Source organism: Megalops cyprinoides, chromosome 14 (genome assembly GCF_013368585.1).
Source record: "Megalops cyprinoides isolate fMegCyp1 chromosome 14, fMegCyp1.pri, whole genome shotgun sequence".
Taxonomy (NCBI): domain Eukaryota; kingdom Metazoa; phylum Chordata; class Actinopteri; order Elopiformes; family Megalopidae; genus Megalops; species Megalops cyprinoides.
In genome coordinates, this window is record NC_050596.1 from 34,535,987 (window position 1) to 34,554,705 (window position 18,719).

Below are 18,719 nucleotides of genomic sequence, written 5' to 3' on the forward strand. Positions count from 1 at the left end.
CATACACACACACACACACACACACACACACACACACACACCAGCAGAGACACACACACACACACCTGGAGCTTTACTTCAGGGTATGTGTTTGCACTGTGTTGGAACGGTACAGCTAAGAACAGTTTGGAACATCTGCTACACGACAATAAAGTAATTTTTACAGGTATGTAGGATTTGGGCTGGATGATACACTCAGTTTTCCAAACCACTTTGACAATCTGTTTAGGAATCTAAGCTAAGCCGGGTTTTTATTTCAGAAATAATCTTGTTTTACATCTGAGGCTAGGGAAAGTTCCGGCTACATTTATAGCCATGATGATGGAGACACACCATGCACACTCTGCAGGCCTTGGGCAGGTATCCCACAGTGCATTGCGTTTCATCGCTCTGTGAATGGACTGGCTGAACTTCTGCAAATCTGCGCTGGTCTGCTCATTGCGATCGTTTCAGTGACACAATTATCACAGGAAAGTTGCCTCACTCTATCAAACTTGCTCCGACTCCACACACGCCTCACTGCTGCTCTGACTCCACACACGCCTCACTGCTGCTCTGACTCCACACACGCCTCACTGCTGCTCTGACTCCACACACACACTGCTGCTCCGACTCCACACACGCCTCACTGCCGCTCCGACTCCACACACGCCTCGCGGCTGCTCCGACTCCACACACGCCTCGCGGCTGCTCCGACTCCACACACGCCTCGCGGCTGCTCCGACTCCACACACGCCTCGCGGCTGCTCCGACTCCACACACGCCTCGCGGCTGCTCCGACTCCACACACGCCTCGCGGCTGCTCCGACTCCACACACGCCTCGCGGCTGCTCCGACTCCACACACGCCTCGCTGCTGCTCCGACTCCACACACGCCTCGCCGCTGCTCCGACTCCACACACGCCTCGCGGCTGCTCCGACTCCACACACGCCTCGCGGCTGCTCCGACTCCACACACGCCTCGCTGCTGCTCCGACTCCACACACGCCTCGCCGCTGCTCTGACTCCACACACGCCTCGCGGCTGCTCCGACTCCACACACGCCTCACTGCTGCTCCGACTCCACACACGCCTCACTGCTGCAAATTCTATAGCACCACTGAAGGGAAATGGAGTTATCACCTCCCAGTTTTAACACTCACCTTCATCTTTGAATTCAGCATTCAGGCTGTTAAGAGTGGAGAGGGTGAATACGGTAACCATTAAAGCAGTGAGGGGAGGCAGTACCTATGACGGCTGCCCTGTGGATGAGCCTGGGTTTGATGCTGTCCCAGCGTGCTCCGCTGGGCATGCTCCACTTTCCCGCCAGCCTCTGGGAGAAGAAGCAGTACTGCAGGGCGCGGGCCTGGGCGGAGCGGAAGAGCGAGACCATCAGTTCCTGCTCGCGCTGCATGCCCTGGCTGTACGGCAGTGTGGCGGCCGCGCCCACCGCATGGATGCAGGCCTCGGGCGCCATCGCCCCGCGGGCACGCCTCCGCACCCGCGCCAGCGCCCCCTGCAGGAAGGAGTCCAGGTCTGCAGGACAGGCAGGCGTGCATGTGCTCAGCCTGCGAGTGCCCAGGGGCTGCCCTGCAACACAAACAGCAGCACTGCTCTGAACACAGCCCTGCCACTGAACACAGCACACACACGCACGCACACACCCTCCACATTCCACAGCGGCTACACAGAGCAGAGGTCCTGCCACATTGAGACGTTTATGCTTTTCCCGGCATCCCACAGGGCACACCACCCTTCTGAAAGCGAACCTCCAGGCTGCACTTTACCCACTCAGCTAACATTAAACCTTCAGTGCCTGCCCTGGCTTAGTGATGCTGCTCTTCCTGTTACCTGTGAATAATACATTAAAAAACTGAAGAATTCTGAATGCAGCTGCCAAGGATATGAAACATTCATTCTTTCATTACGGTGCAGAATTCAGCTGCACGCCCCATCTAACAAGCAGGACACTGCCGCAGTTCCAGCGCAGCACTGCTCTCGCACCCGCAACGCTCTGGGCGAACTCCACCGCCACCTCCAGCGTATCCTCCTCCGTCACTCGGTCCACAATCCCCAGCTGCAGGGCCTCCTGAGCCGACACATGGCGTCCTGCAGGGAGGGAAGGGTTAATACAGGAGGATCACTTGCAGCCACCAACCACCCAAGGTGCATAAAAACAATGCGGAGGAGGCCGCAGAGCCTGACACACAGCAGACTGCCCTGGAAGCATTACTGCATCTGAGCACACTGCTGGGGAACAGGAGATCAATAGGATGACCATTGCTGAGAGCAATGGCTTATCATCCAGTGACTTCATCTACTTGCAAGTCAGTTTAACTCTGGTAGCAAACAAAGGCAACACATTACCATGACATTATAACTCAACATAAAGTGACTTTGATAAAAACATTTACATTATAGTTACATTATTTATTTTCTAGTACTTTTTATAAAAAGTAGATTTACCCAGATACTTCATAAACCAAACCCAAATCTCAACTGTAACTGATATGCATTTAAAGTATTTGAGTAAAATATAAATGTTTTCGAAAATGTATTTAAATATGGAATATAAAGTAAAACCACTGTCTTCAACATTTTATTTGAAGAAAAACACTAATAAATTATGAATTTGGGCATGGGTTATGGTTTGGTTATGGTTATGGTTACACACCCACAGTACAGTGGGAGACCCAGCTGAGGTTGTGGGCGTGGCTTCGTACCTGTGGTGATGAGGTCGAGGGCAGCAGACAGGCCAATCAGCCGCGGCAGGCGCTGTGTCCCCCCAGCAGCGGGAAGCAGACCTAGGGTCACCTCCGGCAGCCCCACCCGCGCCTGAACAAAGGCATCGTATAACATTAATACAACCTCCTCCCAGCTGCAGTCAATACTTTCTGCTATATATCCCACCAGACAAAAATCACCTGGTCAATAACACATGGTCATTTACAGATACATCATTGAATCGTGTAGTTGAAATATCACCTTCACAGCATTTTCAGGTTATAATAGGTTAAGCATGTACCAACATACTTCCTCACATAGAGGCAATGGCAGCTCAGTACCAGTCTGGTAACTACTCAGATACCAGCGCGGCCTGACTCCAAGGGACAGGGTTTCAGGCCCATTCTGGAATGTTCTGCTGCAGAAATAGTGGCCCTCCAGAGTTCCTCTCCAGAGTTGACCCCAGCTGACCTTGCAGTGGGCGATGCGGTAGTGACACCCCAGCGCCAGCTCCAGACCCCCGCCGAGTGCCACGCCCTCTATGGCGGCCACCACCGGCTTCTCTCCCGCTTCAATGGCATCTATCATGGGTACCAGGCCCGGCCCGCTCATCGGCCCTGCAAACTCCTTGATGTCAGCCCCTGGTACGACACACAGCACACGTGTCAGCTTCACCCGACTGCACCCCAGCTTCACCTGACTGCACCCCAGCTTCACCCCGCTGCACCCCAGCTTCACCTGACTGCACCCCAGCTTCACCTGACTGCACCCCAGCTTCACCCCGCTGCACCCCAGCTTCACCCCGCTGCACCCCAGCTTCACCTGACTGCACCCCAGCTTCACCCCGCTGCACCCCAGCTTCACCCCGCTGCACCCCAGCTTCACCTGACTGCACCTCAGCTTCACCTGACTGCACCCCAGCTTCACCTGACTGCACCCCAGCTTCACCTGACTGCACCCCAGCTTCACCCCGCTGCACCCCAGCTTCACCCCGCTGCACCCCAGCTTCACCTGACTGCACCCCAGCTTCACCCCGCTGCACCCCAGCTTCACCTGACAGCACCCCAGCTTCACCCCGCTGCACCCCAGCTTCACCCCAGCTTCACCCGACTGCACCCCAGCTTCACCCCGCTGCACCCCAGCTTCACCCCGCTGCACCCCAGCTTCACCCCGCTGCACCCCAGCTTCACCTGACTGCACCTCAGCTTCACCTGACTGCACCTCCTACTGAGACAGGAGAAACAACTCACTTCAGAGAGAAATTTTATGTTGAAAATGAATGGATCCTCAGAAGACACACGCTGAGGATGTCCTTACCGCCACAGAAGTTGCCATTTTCCCCACACAGCACCACGGCTTTCACTTGCGGGTCAGCGATGGCCCTGCTGAGCGTCTCAGTGATGCCTTTCCGCACGGCCGCACTGCGCACAAAGGGGTCAGCGTCAATCCCACCAATCAGCACATGTCCTCACCCCCTGCCCTTCTGTCAGAGGCTGAGCAGGGGCAGTGAGGGAGAGCGACGGCCCGTTCCCAATATGAGCACTAATCACCCCCCCAGTGTCACTGGCTGAAACTCAGAGGCATCTCTCCTCTCTCCCACACCTGTGAAGTGTTCCAATGAAAGTGCAATTTCATTCAGATGGCTGCTAACATGTATGTGGTGCAGTGATAGCAGCCAACAGACTCGGGCTCTGGCCCATCAATGGCTGCAATTCACACGACAGAACACTACTGCCCTGTACTGGCACAACGCAGTCCCTGCCACTGCGGCAGCAAACACCTGTCTGTCCACCTGCAGGACAGCAGGGCAGCAGAAGCTGGGAAAGGCAAAAGCATAACACATGCATATATCCTCTCATGGGTTCCCTTTCTACACCCCCTGGCTGCAGTATATATCAGTGGTATATTTATCATGGGCCATTTTGAATTTTCCTCCCCTGTTGTGGCTAATATTTAAAGGTTTTGCTTGTTTTTCAGATGAATGCAGCAGTGGTGGAAAGGAGCAGGGCTCCTAACCGAACAGTTGCCACTTCCATTCATGCTGACAGAATAATTGTTTTTGGAAAGGCCACTACTTTCAAAATGACAATAATTCAGTTGTTCTCATTGCATTTAACTCACTGACTCGAAGAAATCGCGTAAAGATCCCGTAAAACTAGTTTTATTTTCTCCAGTTTTTCGACAGTTATCAATTAACTTGCACCCGAAAGCAGAAACTCCTGTATAAACTTTATATTAACAACACGAGCTGGCAAAATTCCCGACAGGATTAAAGTCCTGCTCAAAGTAAGAGCGCTGTATGTTAATTACCTGCATGTTTCCATTCGCCCAGAGTTCACTCCGTTTCAGCGGAACTGCTTCTCACCAAACTGCTTATGCAACTGAGATCTTTATTTGGCAACTGTACAACTATTACACATGTGGTTAACCACGAATTATTACAAGAATGATCAAGGTTTAAACAAGAACAATCAGCCCTGCTGGCTGCGGCTGCAACATTTCCTCGTCGTTTCTGGCTGTTCTAAAAAGGACAGCTATAAATACATAGTTTCTTTTTCTAAAGCGTGAACGTGGGTTGATTCAAAATCCACCTAACTAGTTGCACGAACGCCTTGATCCTTGAAATAAAGCTAGGGTAGACAGTAAGGATATTGCTCGTTAGCTATAACCGCCCTAAGTCTTATGAAGCAAATCTGGATCATCAACCTAAACTGCTTTCTTGCGAACTTATAACCATCTTGGTAGCTCCTTAAATCACTTTCTTCTGACTCTAAATACAATGTTTTGCGAGCGAGACTCGCTAGCTAGCCAGCTAACGTTAAGCTACACCAGTGGAAAATCATATCCCGGCATGGGTAAGGTTAGCGTTAAGACTGAACACTGCATTGAAAGGTTTTTGTTAACCTAACAATGCTAACAGAAGTTTGTTTGACTTTAGCTCTTGTTTCTGCACATTTTGCACTCACCTCAGCGCGTTCACGGGTGGGTTCGCCAGCGTTATTAGCGCAATGGATCCCGGAATGCGAGCGTATCGCGCCATGTCCCCGCAAACTGCAGTGAAACGTCTAGCTGCTAACTTTGACCAGACATTACAGTGCAAAACCACAAAAGTGTGCAGAATCACCAAGGTGAACCCTGCATTGAACTTTAGCACCGAAGCTGCTGGCTCCTCACCAGATAAGAAAGATAACAAAAGGCAGCGCAAACCGGCAGCCAGCCCGCTGCTCGCCACCTCTCGGCTGTATGATGAATTCGCCATTGGCTGCTGGAGCGGAACGCCCCACTTTCTCAAAGTTTGTTTTTTTTTCGTGTAGATGATTAAAGTAAACCAGCCACCCAGCTCGCTGGCGCTGTGCACAGTCCTCTACTCTAAAACAGTTGTGGAAATAACTTTTTCTATAGTCATTTGTGATACCAGTTATGAACTGAATATCAACTCTTTGGAAACTTGTAGCTACTCTGGGATTTAGATAGATAGATAGATAATACTTTATTGATCCCAAAAGGAAATTACCTGGCCAACAGAAAGCATGTAAACACGAAAGCATGCAGGACGCTTAAAAGCATTTGTGCGTCATATGGTTGGACAGATACAGTACATGTGACTGTTTTGGCAGCGTTAAGTCCAGCCCCTCTAAAGTGTTTCCCCCGTTTATCAACCAGTTAGCGGGTCTAGTCGCAGTGGTTCCGTCCGCTGCTCAGATCACAGAGCGATCATAGATCACCAAACTCAGTTTTAACCTCAAGGATACGGCACTTTGATTCTGGTGTTTTGGCCAGGATCATGCGCTCCGTTTCGGGTCTGCTTGTCATTGTCGCCGCGGCCACACTTTATCTGTACCTTCTGTCCTCCCACCTTCCTCCGGGACCGCGACATTTGCGGGAAGATGAGGCGGAAAAGTCCGACAACACCGACAGCGACCCGGTGGGCGAAGAATATAGGTTAGTCAGTTAAACGCATCTCGCAGGAAAACCCTGAGCTAACTAACAAGCTGCGTTTCAGTCCTTCACATGAGTTAATTCAGTTTGTTATAGTAGTTGTTTGCCTGGAACATGTTTATGTCATGTCTGTATAAAAGTGAGCATAAAACGTTATTTTAAATTTGTGCTAGAAGTAGTCTTTGTTGGAAAATAGTACTGAGATTACATAGCATTTAAAATTTCGCCAGGGGTAGTGACCGCGGCGGTCTCACCCGAAATGACCCTTAAGCGAAACCCGCAAGCGCTCTTCAGTTACGCACACAAAGTTAGCTGTGTGGTCGCTGTACTAATGAGTTCACCTGTATGAGTTCACGTGTAACTTTTTTGTTTTGTTTTTAGCAAACCAATTGTAGAATAACCCCAAAATATTTGAAATTGTTGACAGTAGAAAGACAAAGGAGCTATATTGATTACTTTGGCTTAAAGTAAAAAGATCAGTTTTAGCAGGTAGAAATTTCTAAAGGGCAGTTTGGGTAGGTGAAAGGTAACGGTCAAGTTACTGTTCACATACTTTGAACAGTATAGGACATATTGCTCACAGCTTATTTCAGGTTCCACTCCAAGGTGACGCTTATGTAATAATCTCACTTTTTATGTTGGTCTTTAATGCAAGAAGTTCAACGTTTGGTGAGTGAAAACACAGGCATGTCTTATCCAGTTGGCTGGATAAAAAATCAGAGTAAATATGCCATGTGCAAGTATGGATGATCTGTTTCTCTCCAAAGATTACAGTTATCTTAAAACTTTCATTCTGACAGTGATTTGCAAGATGGACTGGTTTCTGTGAGCCTGTGGGCTTTGACAGTGTCCCTGCCAGAATTAGATGTTAGTATCACTTGACTTCCTCTACTTGAGGCTCAGATGGGCCTCTTCCCCCTCTCTGGGTCTCCAGCCCTCCAGGAAACACTGTGAAAAAACTGGAGAAGCCTAAGTGGGAAGGCTCAGTTGGAATACTAACGAATCCAGCTGTATTCCACAGTTAACACAAAGGGAAGAATATATTTAAATACCTGTATATTTAAATACTCACCCAGGCACATGAGAAGCATAAGAGGATCTTATATGTTCAGCCATGGTCAGCTGGAGTTATGAGTATTTGCTGGAGTTGGATTCAGCATCTTTCCTGGCTTAGTGTAATGAAAAGCATAGTTTTAGTAATGGCTAACATCTTTCAAAGGCTAATGGCTAAGATCTGTGTGTAACACGAAACAGCAGCTCCCTGGAGCTCACAGGAAGAGGGGCTGTCACCCTCAGAAGGGAAAGAGTGTGGGGACAGGTGTGTCACCCTGAGAGGGGACAGAGTGTGAGGACACAGGAGAAATGTGAGTACAGTGACACAATCACACCAAACTCTGATTTCTCAATGATTCATCATTGAGTGATTTTATTGGCCCATGTCCTCACCTGCTGCCCCAGTAAAGGGGATGAGCCACACTTTTGAATCATAAGGCGTAATGTGATCGGGGCGCCTGAATATTTCCCTGTTGCCCGTCTTCTCCTGTTTCTGAAGTTCCAGCAGTAAGTGCAGAAGTTGCAGTTGGGGCAGCGGGTGGCGTGGGTCTCTGGCCAGCTCCTGCACCTGTCCCGCAGAGGAGGCTGTGAGCCAGACCACAACGCCGCGTCATCACTGTGGCGGCCACGCCTCAGGCGCACTCCTGACTGCGGCCTGTCGGGGTAACTGATCGCCCCCTTGGGCAGCACTGCTGGCCCTGGCCTGGGTGACTTGGGGACCTTAGAGACTCACGGTGTCAGGTTTCGGTTCGATGTGGAGACAGGGACAGTCTGTGTCCTCAGCTAAGTGCCATTTTATAACCAAACATTTGGAACTACAAGGCTGAAGGCACTTGTGTTTCCCTGGTGTTTCTTATTCGGTCTTCAGTCCCAGTATGGAATGTATAGAGCTGATGTCCTGTCCTTTGGGCTCAGGCAGACAGTACTGTGTGAGCAAAGCCTGGCCTTTGAATCGTGCTGATAGGAATATTATCTAGTCAGTTATATAAATAAATGGATCCCACAAATGAATGGATCAAATGGACCTTTATGTTTTATACGTTTAAACTAATTTTTTAAACATAAAATAATAATTTGGCTCACACTCTGAGTGTGTCCCTGGTGTTGGGCTGGGAGGTGTATGGTGCAGACGCAGGGGTCTCCTCACACTCTCCTCACTCTCTTCCCGCATTTTTCACCGGCCAAAAAGAATCTTTCTTCAGTCATGGCTGTGAGCATTTTTGCACTGATATGAACCGCACAGTTTTTCTCAAAATGTTTTACTTGCTTGGAGTGTTGATATTTTATGCTGGATATGACATTCATATTCACATTTCAAATTCTTAATAGCTTTTTTTTGTTTTTATGTGCCATTGCTCTCAGTATAATATTACATAAGTGTGAGTACAAATTTATTCTAATAAGCTGATTGCTTAGTCCTTGCAGGCACAGAGCTCTCAGATGCACACAGTGCCACTGTTTCCCTCCTGTTTCTGATCATGGGGTCGAGAAAGGGAGGATGACAGTGAGAGCGGCACTCTGATATATCATCATGAATAGAAACAAATGCATGCTACTGCCAGTATTATTAATAAATACATTTGCACACGTTCATGCATTTCACCATGACGACTAAGCAGCGTAATGGATCCTTGGTTTCCATGGCTACTATGGGCGGTCATTCCACTGGAGGTCAGGGGACTGCATGTCCCTCACAGGGGTGTCAAACACCACACGCACAGACAGGGTTAGTCACATGATCAGAGCACACTGACCAATGGGAGAGTGATGTGCGGCTCACATGTAGCCAAATGAAACTGGCAGATACAGTTTCAGGACTCTCATCGGTTAATAACAGCAGAGGAACTGAAAGCTTCCCCTATCAGCGGAATCAGCAGGAAGGCCAGGCCTATTTCTGTCTCCTCTCACATGGGAAACCCCCGTGTAACCGTACACCCTGCATGCCGGCGCTGCACCCTCCCCGCGCTGCCCGTCACTCAGCCGGCACACCTGCCGCTGTACCTGCCTCACCTGCCTGAGCAGCAGGGCGGTGTCTCTCACCTCAGGAAGCACCGGCATTGGCAGCAAGCCTGCTAGCTGTAGTCACTGGTTACAGTCCGACCTGCCAAGAGCTGTTCCCCCTGCAGTTCCTCCTTCATCATGGAAATATGGACTGCTGCAGCACAAAAAAGTTCTATTTTGTTTTTAATCCTTGAAAAAAACCTGTTTAACCCTTAAAATGCCATAAGCACAGGGTCATAAAGTCCCAGTTGATTTCTATAAATATGCCTTTATTTCAACACAAACGTAAAATATTAATTTCACATGTCCAAGAATAATCTCAACCAACCATTTTGATCCTATTTGGTTACACTTAGTGCCTCATAAGTGGAATAGTAGTGCATAGATTCAAGTCATTCTGTCATCAATGTCATCAATTTGTCAACCAAATAGATGACATTCATCCCATATATCCAATATATACAATGGATGTGGAATTTGTTGGATTTATAGTGAAAACTATAGTGAAAGTTTTTTAGATGAGTAAGACAAGCCCTGATCAGTGAACAGGAGTCACTTGTTGCTGTTGGAGAGTTTTGCTGGCTGGTTACTCTCTGAGCACACAGCCTAAACATATGAGATTCACATTTTATTTTTGGCAAATGCTCTTATCCAGAGCAACGTACAAAAAGTTCAGCCAACAGGTTTAGACATGTAGCTGTACAGACATGTCAGCCCATTCTACAAGTATATTAAAGTCAAGTATTCTTCATGATTACATATGCAGAAATCAATTTTCATTGTTTTGGAACATCCTTACATGTAATCAGCTGCTGTAATTTTCTGTTGGTGTTGATTATGTGCCAGTAATAGTCCTGCAGTGGGAACCGTTGTGTTGTGCTGTGTTTCCCACCAGTCTGAAGTTCCCGTCGGACCTGGAGGAGCTGAGAGAGCTGGCCGAGCTGCTGCAGTTCTATAAGACCGAGCACACGGGCTACGTGCTGCTACTCTACTGCAGTGCATACCTCTACAAGCAGTCCTTCGCCATCCCTGGTTCCTCCTTCCTAGTGAGTACACACACACACACACACACACACACACACACATACACACACACACACACACACACATTAAAAAAAATAATGACGACAGTAGTATGTAACAAACAGTGACCCGTAAACAGATGACTGATGTTATGGAGATGATCACTCAGCTGTAAACAGGTGACTGATGTTATGGAGATGATCACTCAGCTGTAAACAGGTGACTGATGTTATGGAGATGATCACTCAGCTGTAAACAGGTGACTGATGAGTCAGAGCTGACAGTCTGAGGTGGCAGGAGTGCGTTGTCCTGTCTCTTCCTTCTCAGAGCAGCATGTGGATATGTCTCTGTTTCTCTGTACTGATGGAAAGGGCCTTCATAGCCTGTGTAGTAATTCAGTCTGCTCACTGAACTGTAATCCATGCTTACTAATGCTATATCACTGTGATGTAATAAAAATAAGATGAATTAACAAATTAATATGATCTTAGTCATCTTTCTGTTAAATTTATTTTGCATAAAGCTTGATACATTACAGCAAGCCATGTCTGCAAAGTGAAATGCTTGCTTTGTTTCACTCAAGACGCAGGACGGGGTGAAACCCTAACCCCACGGTCATTCCGAGCCTCAGAGGCTCCGCTCAGTCCAAAAGGAAAATAAAGGAGTTCACATTTACAATCAAAGATTACTGTGTTATTGTGTTACTGTGTTGGGTCAGTCAGCAAGGTGTTCGCTTTGGCCCGGGATCGAGACTGGCCATGTCAGCAGCACCCACAGTGGAGGAACTCAGTGATTTTGCTTTTGAGGGAGGGGAAGGCCCTGGCCACATGGCCTCAGCGTAGCGTAGTGCCTGCCTCCCATGTGGGGCTCTGTGAGACATGCAGGGGGAGAGGGCCGTTGCCTCTGTGTGAGTGCGTCCGAGGGTTTGTCTCGGCATTGAGTGAGTGAGACCACCCTAGTCCGCACCTGAGGTTTCTAAAACCGAGAATGTCTCTGTAAGAAGGAGAGGAAATGTTCCAGCAGTGACAGAGATGAGATGTCTGTCACAGAATGTGAAGAATAGAGAGAATTTCAGCCCTAAACTTTGCTAAGTAATCATGTGACCCTGAGCGACCCCTGCAGTCTCTGTTGTGTCTGTCAACTGCGCCTGTCTGCTGGAAGGCTGGTTCACACTCCGCATTACCCAGTCATAATGAAGAAAGTCTCTGACTCATTAATGCACCTTAATGCATATGGGTTTGCATCCAGGGCTATGTGTGTGTGATTGCAGAATATGCTGGCGGGGGCGCTGTTCGGGCCCTGGGAGGGCCTGCTGCTGGCCTGTCTGCTCACCACTGTGGGCTCCACCAACTGCTACTTCCTGTCTCGCACCTTCGGGAAGCGCCACATCGTGCAGCTCTTCCCCGACAAGGTGGCCATGCTGCAGACAAAGGTATGTGTGTGAGGGTTCACTCATTCCCTTCCTCCCTCTCTCCCTCCCTCACTCACTCACTCATTCATTAGTTTATTCACACACCCATTCCCTTGCTTAATCACTCACTCATTCCCTCCCTCACTCATTCATTCATTCACAATCCCATTCTCTCACTCACTCACTCACTCACTACATTTCTACTTGAAAGCGTGCAGACTGCTTTGGGTCCTTGTGGATGTGGGAGAGGGCTCCCTCTGGCTGTCTGTAATGACACTGCATTTTACACTGAATTTTAGGAAATAATCAGCATGTTTTCCTGTTGCTATGAAGCCTGTATGCTAAAGGAGCATCCCAAAGAACAGTGTACATGCACTAACATCCCTATGCATCTGAAGCATTAAAAAGTATACTTAACATTCCTCAGCAAATATAACAATTAATATGATGAGGTCTTTTAAGCCTGTTAAAACCCAGTTTGTCAGTACAAAATACAGACGAGGTGACACCATGATTAATAAAACAAGTTTGTTAAAATTCCTAACCAGTCACACGTCATCGACATTGGGGATGCCAAAGATCCAGTTGTCTTTGCATCTGTAACAGCTTGACTGACAGCCTCAAACTTCATGTCACACTAGTGTGAAGGAAAAGTGCTACATGCCCCCCACAGCTCGGTCCCCTGGCAGCCCCGCCTGGCAGGAATACCACTGACACAGTGGAATGACGAAGAGAGAGTCATCTCCGTGTTCAGCGAGAGCGGTCTTTCCTGACAGGCTCCAGATTCGTGTTGGGTCATGGGACATGCTTCAAGAGCTGAGTCCTGAGAATCGCCAGTAACCTCTGGGTGACCCCTGTTGGACCCCTTTGCAGTGCCAGAGTCTTCAGAGGCCTTATGTACCACACATGTTTGTGCTTATCTTAAATCAAGAGCAATGTCGTGAAGTCCTGCTCCAATCTACACACTGTTTTACGGCCGGGTAAGGGTCCATATCCCCTACAGTTAAGGCCAAGGATGGGACAATGGTGTGCTAATTCTAGTTACAGTGAAAAATCGGTGAGTAGTTCTCGTCCTCTCTCCCTCCCTCTGTCTCTCCCTCTCTGTCTTCCTTTTTCCTGTTAGGTTGAGGAGAACAGGAGCAGTTTGTTCTTCTTCCTGCTGTTTCTCAGGTTCTTCCCTATGACTCCAAACTGGTTCTTGAACGTCACCTCTCCCATCCTCAACATTCCCCTGCCCATGTTCTTCCTCTCTGTCTTTATTGGTTAGTTTCTCCACCAAAATATTTCTGTGGCTTTTACTCCATAACATTTATCTTTCTCCAGAAAACTGAAAACTTGCAAACGACTCTGACGTTGTTTGTTCTGTTACTGTGCAGTGTATTTCCCCCCTCTGTCATCAGCAAGTGAAATTTCTCTCACAAGTCACACATTCATTGCATTACATTAAAAAAAATCACAATTTTTGTAGATACTGTATATATGACGTTTTTGAACTGCGCTGCTAAATAACAGTATAGATGTGAGTCTCTCATGGAGGTGATAGAGAAGTATCTCCATACCTGTAAGTGAAGTGAATGTCTTTCCCAGGCCTCATCCCATATAACTTCATCTGCGTGCGGACGGGCTCCATCCTGTCGGAGATCTCGTCTCTGGATGACATCTTCTCCTGGGGCACGCTGTTGCAGCTTCTGGCCATTGCCTGCATGGCCCTGCTGCCCGGCGCCCTCATCCGCCTCTACAGCCACGCCCACCTCAAACTGGAGGGCCTGCAGCCAAACGGACACGCCCTCCACAAAAAGGCCACATGACCTGAGCCGCCACCCAACCATGCCTTATAGTCCTGTGCTTTAAAGAGCAAAAAAGTCTTAGTCCATACGTCTTAAACCAAACTAAAAAGCCTACAGAAGACACAAAAAACCCGTGTTTGAAATGTTCCAGTGAAATTTATGAATTTGTTTGTCTTTGAAATGTTTATTTTTTCATTCAGAAAGAGTCATAATCCTGTGTTTACTGCAGGGGTGAACATGGTGCTTGTGTTCCAGGTGCTTGACCTGTGTCTGTGCTTCTCTGAGCTGGAGGAGGATGAGCTCAGCTCAGGAACACTGGGTTAAACATTCATATTACTCATATTATTCTTATGCCATTTGATTTGAAGCCATCCATGGAACAAATCCATGAGTCAGCTCAATTATGACAATCACCTGTCTGAGACACAAGCTTTGTGTGTGTGTGTATTTGTGTGTGTGTAAAGAGAGAGAGACAGTAAGTTGTCATTTCCAGATTGTACCCACTATTGTTGAATTTTGTATTTGGTTGTTTTTTTCTGTTGTTTCTACTGTGAAAAATACTGTAACAGAAAATGGAATGTATTTTTAAGGAATTTTCTCTGAGGAACACACATATTTGAAATGCAGTTTTGGTACTGTTTATGGAGCCTGCCACTTTTAATTGCTTTAACTGCAAAAGCTGACTTTTACTGTCCATTGGTTAAGATAAGCAGGGTTCTGTGCCTTGAGTTCATGTCTGTGTCTCTCACGCAGTCCTGTGGTTCTTGCTACCCCATAGTTAAGGTGACACTGCGGTTCTTGCTACCCCATAGTTAAGGTGACACTGCGGTTCTTGGGTTTTGGGTACAAGTTCAGTACCTTACAGTGTCCCACCACTGTCCCCTGTGTGCACATGCACTTCAGTGACTGCGCTGGACCTGTATGAGGACAGAAGCAGCATATGGATATGGAAATATTATAATATAGCCATACAGGAATTCTCAGTAGCTCCTGCCAGAGACTTTTGACCTGCACTTTCCCTTGTGGGGATAGTTTGACACAGAGAAGGCACATTAAATGACATGAGTACCTAAAAGCATTCTGCTGTTAATATTCCACAGAGGGACTCTGCTCAGCCTGAGCTTTGCAGAGACACCATGTGGACGTAGTTTGTAACTGCAGCAGTGTTACCTAGAGCTCCTAATGACGTGTCTGTCACTGCCTTATGTTCTTTGAGTTTGAATTTTTTTTTAAAAAATGTAAAATATTTTAAAGTCAAGGACAGAAATATTTCTTACAGAACTTACAATGACCTTTGGTCCGATACATACTGAGTGGCCTCTTTATTAGGTGCACCTGCCTGACAGCGGCCTCTTTCATCAGCGGGCTGCTTCTGACCACAGCACCCCTGCTGGCTGGATGTTTGTTCCTGATACACCTGTGACACTGTCATGCATGAAACTCCAGCAGGGCTGCTGTTTCTGATACTCATACTGGCTCCCACTACCATGCTGCATTCAAACACACTTAACTCTTTGGGCTTTCCTGTTCTCCCTCTGAATTCCACACACACAATCCCTGCTTTAAACAGCACATTCTGTAATGATATGTCATGCTGTCACTGAGCAGTGTATTTCATGGAAAGAGCAGGTGTACCTGACGAAGTGGCCACTAAAAGAATATTTCCAATGGTAATTATCTGTCACCATTATTCAGAAAACAGCTATAGGTGCCCCTAAAGACAAATGTTGCCATAAGGCCATGAGTTTCTGAATTTTCATACTGTGGATACAGGGTATGACCCTGCACCTTTTACTGTCTTCTGTGTGCAACTGGGACTGATGCATGTGGGCTTTTTATGCTTCTCTATGGGTTGCAGTCTGTGGTTATACACACCCCTGTGTGGCAGAAGCACGTCTTAAATCTCTCTCTGCACTGTCAACCTGGGTTTGGGTCTGCACAGCAAAGACTGCATGCTGCCAGCCCTCCCTGCCCCTGTGTACAGGTATTGTAATGTTTTTTATATTAAACATTTAATTGAAACACTGCTCTTAATTCCATATGCAAGTTGTTTTTCTGCTGCTTATGATTTTTCTGAGGAACAAGCCAAATGCAGCGAATACAGTGAATGGACATGTTACTGTAACTTTAGACAGCAGACATTTGGAAGTTTACCTTCCCGATTCTGGTAAAGACACTGTCTTCACTCAACCAATCAAGCACGGTTCTCAGACATGAGAGCAGGAAAACAGGGCAAGATCCCTGCGTGGGACAGGGAAAGTCCTCAGGACACATGGAGAAAACAGAAACATATCACACAACTGCTGAGAAAATCACTCTCCCCTCAGCAAAGAGCTGCAAAAATGAGCTGCTGTACCGAATGGCAGATTGTATCAGTGGACATTGACCATGTGTGGCTTGAATTATTCTCCCAAACTTAGTTTGTGCAGTCTGTCATATGACACGTTGTGAAATGGTTATGTTTCTTAATAGTAAGCTGGAAAGTTATCGAATCAAGAAAATGAATTTCAAGGTTGAAAGCATTAAATACAAGTAAAACTGCCAGACAAAAAAGACCATGAGGAGATGAGGCATATTTTGAAGACTGTCTTTATTGCTCATATCCAGGTTGGTTGGCAGTACAGTTCACCCACAATTCACAACAGCATAGCTGTTACCATATGGATCTGCTCCATCCTGCAGTACAGTCAGTCTCTGTGATTCTGTGGCAGTTTGTGGTAAACTGGCAAACTGGGAGATAATGATCCACAATGCTGAAATGAAGAAAAGAACTTGCAGGAACGGATTGATCTAAACTGTGACTGAATAATGTTAAATGCAGTACATCCTGCCAGCGTTTCTCACTTCTTCATCCAATAGTTTATCAGAAAAACAAGGCCTGGCAGCCCAGAGTCGCACATGCTGCCCCCTGCTGGCAGTCCGGAGTCGCGCATGTTGCCCTCTGACTGCAGGAGTCTGCAGCTTCACTCCTCAGATTCAGCCAGGCCTGGACAGAGCCTGCAACACTATCCTGGACTGAGGTCCTACTTAGTTGTAACATTTTCTATATGATCCTAATGCCAGCTAGAAGTGGGTGTACGCTGCATCTGTGCTGGGCTTGAACAGCCCATCAGCTCACCCCCAGTTTGGCCCTGGGTCATTCAGGAAGCGAGAGGGTGCGTACAGCACAGGACGGGATGCTGCCACAACGCAGCAGAAATGCACAGTGTTACGGTCAGTCTCACCTTCACTGAGGCCTCACCAGCACCCCCTACAGTCCACAGTGCTCTTTACATGCCACACTAAACCGTTAGCTGTGCTGTGAGACCCCAATGGAGCTCACAAATCTATGGCCAATCAAAATATGTTCCAGCTAAACTACTCTTCCACAATGCTACATTATATCAAAGTGCCAAAATGACAAAAAATACTGCTCACCAGAAAAAAGCCTAACCCAACATTCTATATCAAATGTCCATGGAAAGTTGTACTTGTAAATCTCTCACAAACCATACATAACTGGAAAATCCAAAACTCCACAGAAAAAAAAAATCAAAACCACTGTAGAAAACATCACCCCAATGTTGTTTCACTTGTGTCCTTGATCTTTCTACCAAAGATGGCGGGAAACTTCTCAGAGGCTGCTGCATGCTACCTGCACCAAGCACCACTGCAGCGACACTGAGCCATCGGCAGCACACCTGGCCCTCCAGGTGCTGCAGGCCGCAGCTCTCTCTGAGGTAATGCCACTGCATACAGCATGGCTGTGTGATGTCTTTCGAAAGAGAAATCAAACATAGCAAGAGCTGCCTCAGTGATGTGGAATTCAGACCTGCAATGCTACAGGAATCAGGATTCAGGGGCTTCCTGAATTCTCAGATACATGAACAATAAAGTCAATGGCAGAAGGCAGGCACACTTCCACAGCTCTGAGGGAGACCCCTCCAGCCAGTGGCCCTGTCCTGGTATTTTGTCAAATTTCAGCAATCTCTCAAACCTGAGAATCTGCCCGTGTCCTGGCATGCAACTCCAAAAGCCAATGTGCCAACCGTCACCAGGCAACACCCCCCACCCCATCATGTCAGCCTGACTGGGGTGTCTGTAAACATTGCACAGCGCAAAATGTTTGTTACCTTGTATCTCTGTTCATTTTGGTCATTCATTATTGTCCAAAGTGTGAATTTGTCATTTTCTTGCTTTTCTGTCAGGAGGAGAACAGACCCTGACCATAGCGCTTGCATAGCCAATGAGATCAAAACAGAATTTCAAAACTGCCGAGCCGGGAGACCCTTTCCATTCCTGATTTCAATTCCAAAACTAGAGAGAGATGGGCATTTAATAAAGGCAGTCTGCCCTTCATAGGATGGAAGCAGATTCCACTGCAGATGAGAGCAGAAATGAGACCCACAATCCCCTCTCCATCTATTCTTCCACTCCACATAAAAATACAAAACCAGTTCTTTCTTTTCTAAAATTGACAACTCGTGCTACATTAGTTAAGTCACTTAAACTGAAAGGTAACTAGTCTTGGGTTCCAGGAGGTAAATCAAATGCTTACAGCACAACAGTAGTGTGGGACATTGGTGAGAGAGTTGGTTAAGGACAGGGGTGAAGGTACAGGTATGGGCTGGATGAGGACAAGGACATTGTACAATCACAGTTCCTCAGAATACATATTTCCCCCACACTCAGTGACAGCCAATGCCTAGTCTATATCTGTAAAACACTGTACAGAGAAGACCACATCTTCAAACAGTGCTGCACATCCTGTCTGCTTCTAAAGGGTTTCTCCTCTTCTAAGAATACACTGTACCTGACTTGGG

The 18,719-nt window shown here is 47.4% G+C and overlaps 2 protein-coding genes across 4 annotated transcripts in view; one reads left to right on the plus strand and one right to left on the minus strand.

The window, feature by feature from the left end:
- ehhadh (enoyl-CoA, hydratase/3-hydroxyacyl CoA dehydrogenase) overlaps positions 1 to 6,176 on the minus strand; it is a 10,336-nt gene extending 4,160 nt beyond the window's left edge. The window contains exons 1-6 of one of the 2 annotated variants that reach the window (XM_036545728.1): positions 5,670 to 6,176; positions 4,021 to 4,124; positions 3,175 to 3,344; positions 2,703 to 2,814; positions 1,984 to 2,088; positions 1,228 to 1,569 (exon numbers count right to left, since the gene is read on the minus strand). In XM_036545728.1, the coding sequence (XP_036401621.1) occupies positions 1,228 to 1,569; positions 1,984 to 2,088; positions 2,703 to 2,814; positions 3,175 to 3,344; positions 4,021 to 4,124; positions 5,670 to 5,962 (1,126 nt within the window). In that variant the 5' untranslated portion in view covers positions 5,963 to 6,176. The remainder of the gene's footprint in view (positions 1 to 1,227; positions 1,570 to 1,983; positions 2,089 to 2,702; positions 2,815 to 3,174; positions 3,345 to 4,020; positions 4,125 to 5,669) is intronic. The other variant, XM_036545729.1, reaches the window with a different exon arrangement.
- Positions 6,177 to 6,340: 164 nt separating this feature from the next.
- LOC118789351 (transmembrane protein 41A-B-like) lies at positions 6,341 to 15,921 on the plus strand. 2 transcript variants are annotated; one of them, XM_036545733.1, is made up of 5 exons: positions 6,341 to 6,645; positions 10,592 to 10,742; positions 11,990 to 12,151; positions 13,254 to 13,392; positions 13,718 to 15,921. In XM_036545733.1, the coding sequence occupies exons 1-5, from the start codon at positions 6,488 to 6,490 to the stop codon at positions 13,936 to 13,938; spliced, it is 831 nt and encodes a 276-aa protein (XP_036401626.1). In that variant the 5' UTR covers positions 6,341 to 6,487; the 3' UTR covers positions 13,939 to 15,921. The 2 variants fall into 2 exon arrangements, with proteins under 2 accessions (XP_036401626.1, XP_036401627.1); XM_036545734.1 differs by lacking the exon at positions 13,254 to 13,392.
- Positions 15,922 to 18,719: the final 2,798 nt, after the last annotated feature.

Bases quoted from the DNA above. Each gene is read 5' to 3' on its own strand.
- LOC118789351 (XM_036545733.1), top strand. From the start codon at position 6,488: ATGCGCTCCGTTTCGGGTCTGCTTGTCATTGTCGCCGCGGCCACACTT. The intron at 12,152-13,253 runs GTATGTGTGTGA...TTTTCCTGTTAG, and splicing joins TGGCCATGCTGCAGACAAAG to GTTGAGGAGAACAGGAGCAG. The intron at 13,393-13,717 runs GTTAGTTTCTCC...TGTCTTTCCCAG, and splicing joins CTTCCTCTCTGTCTTTATTG to GCCTCATCCCATATAACTTC.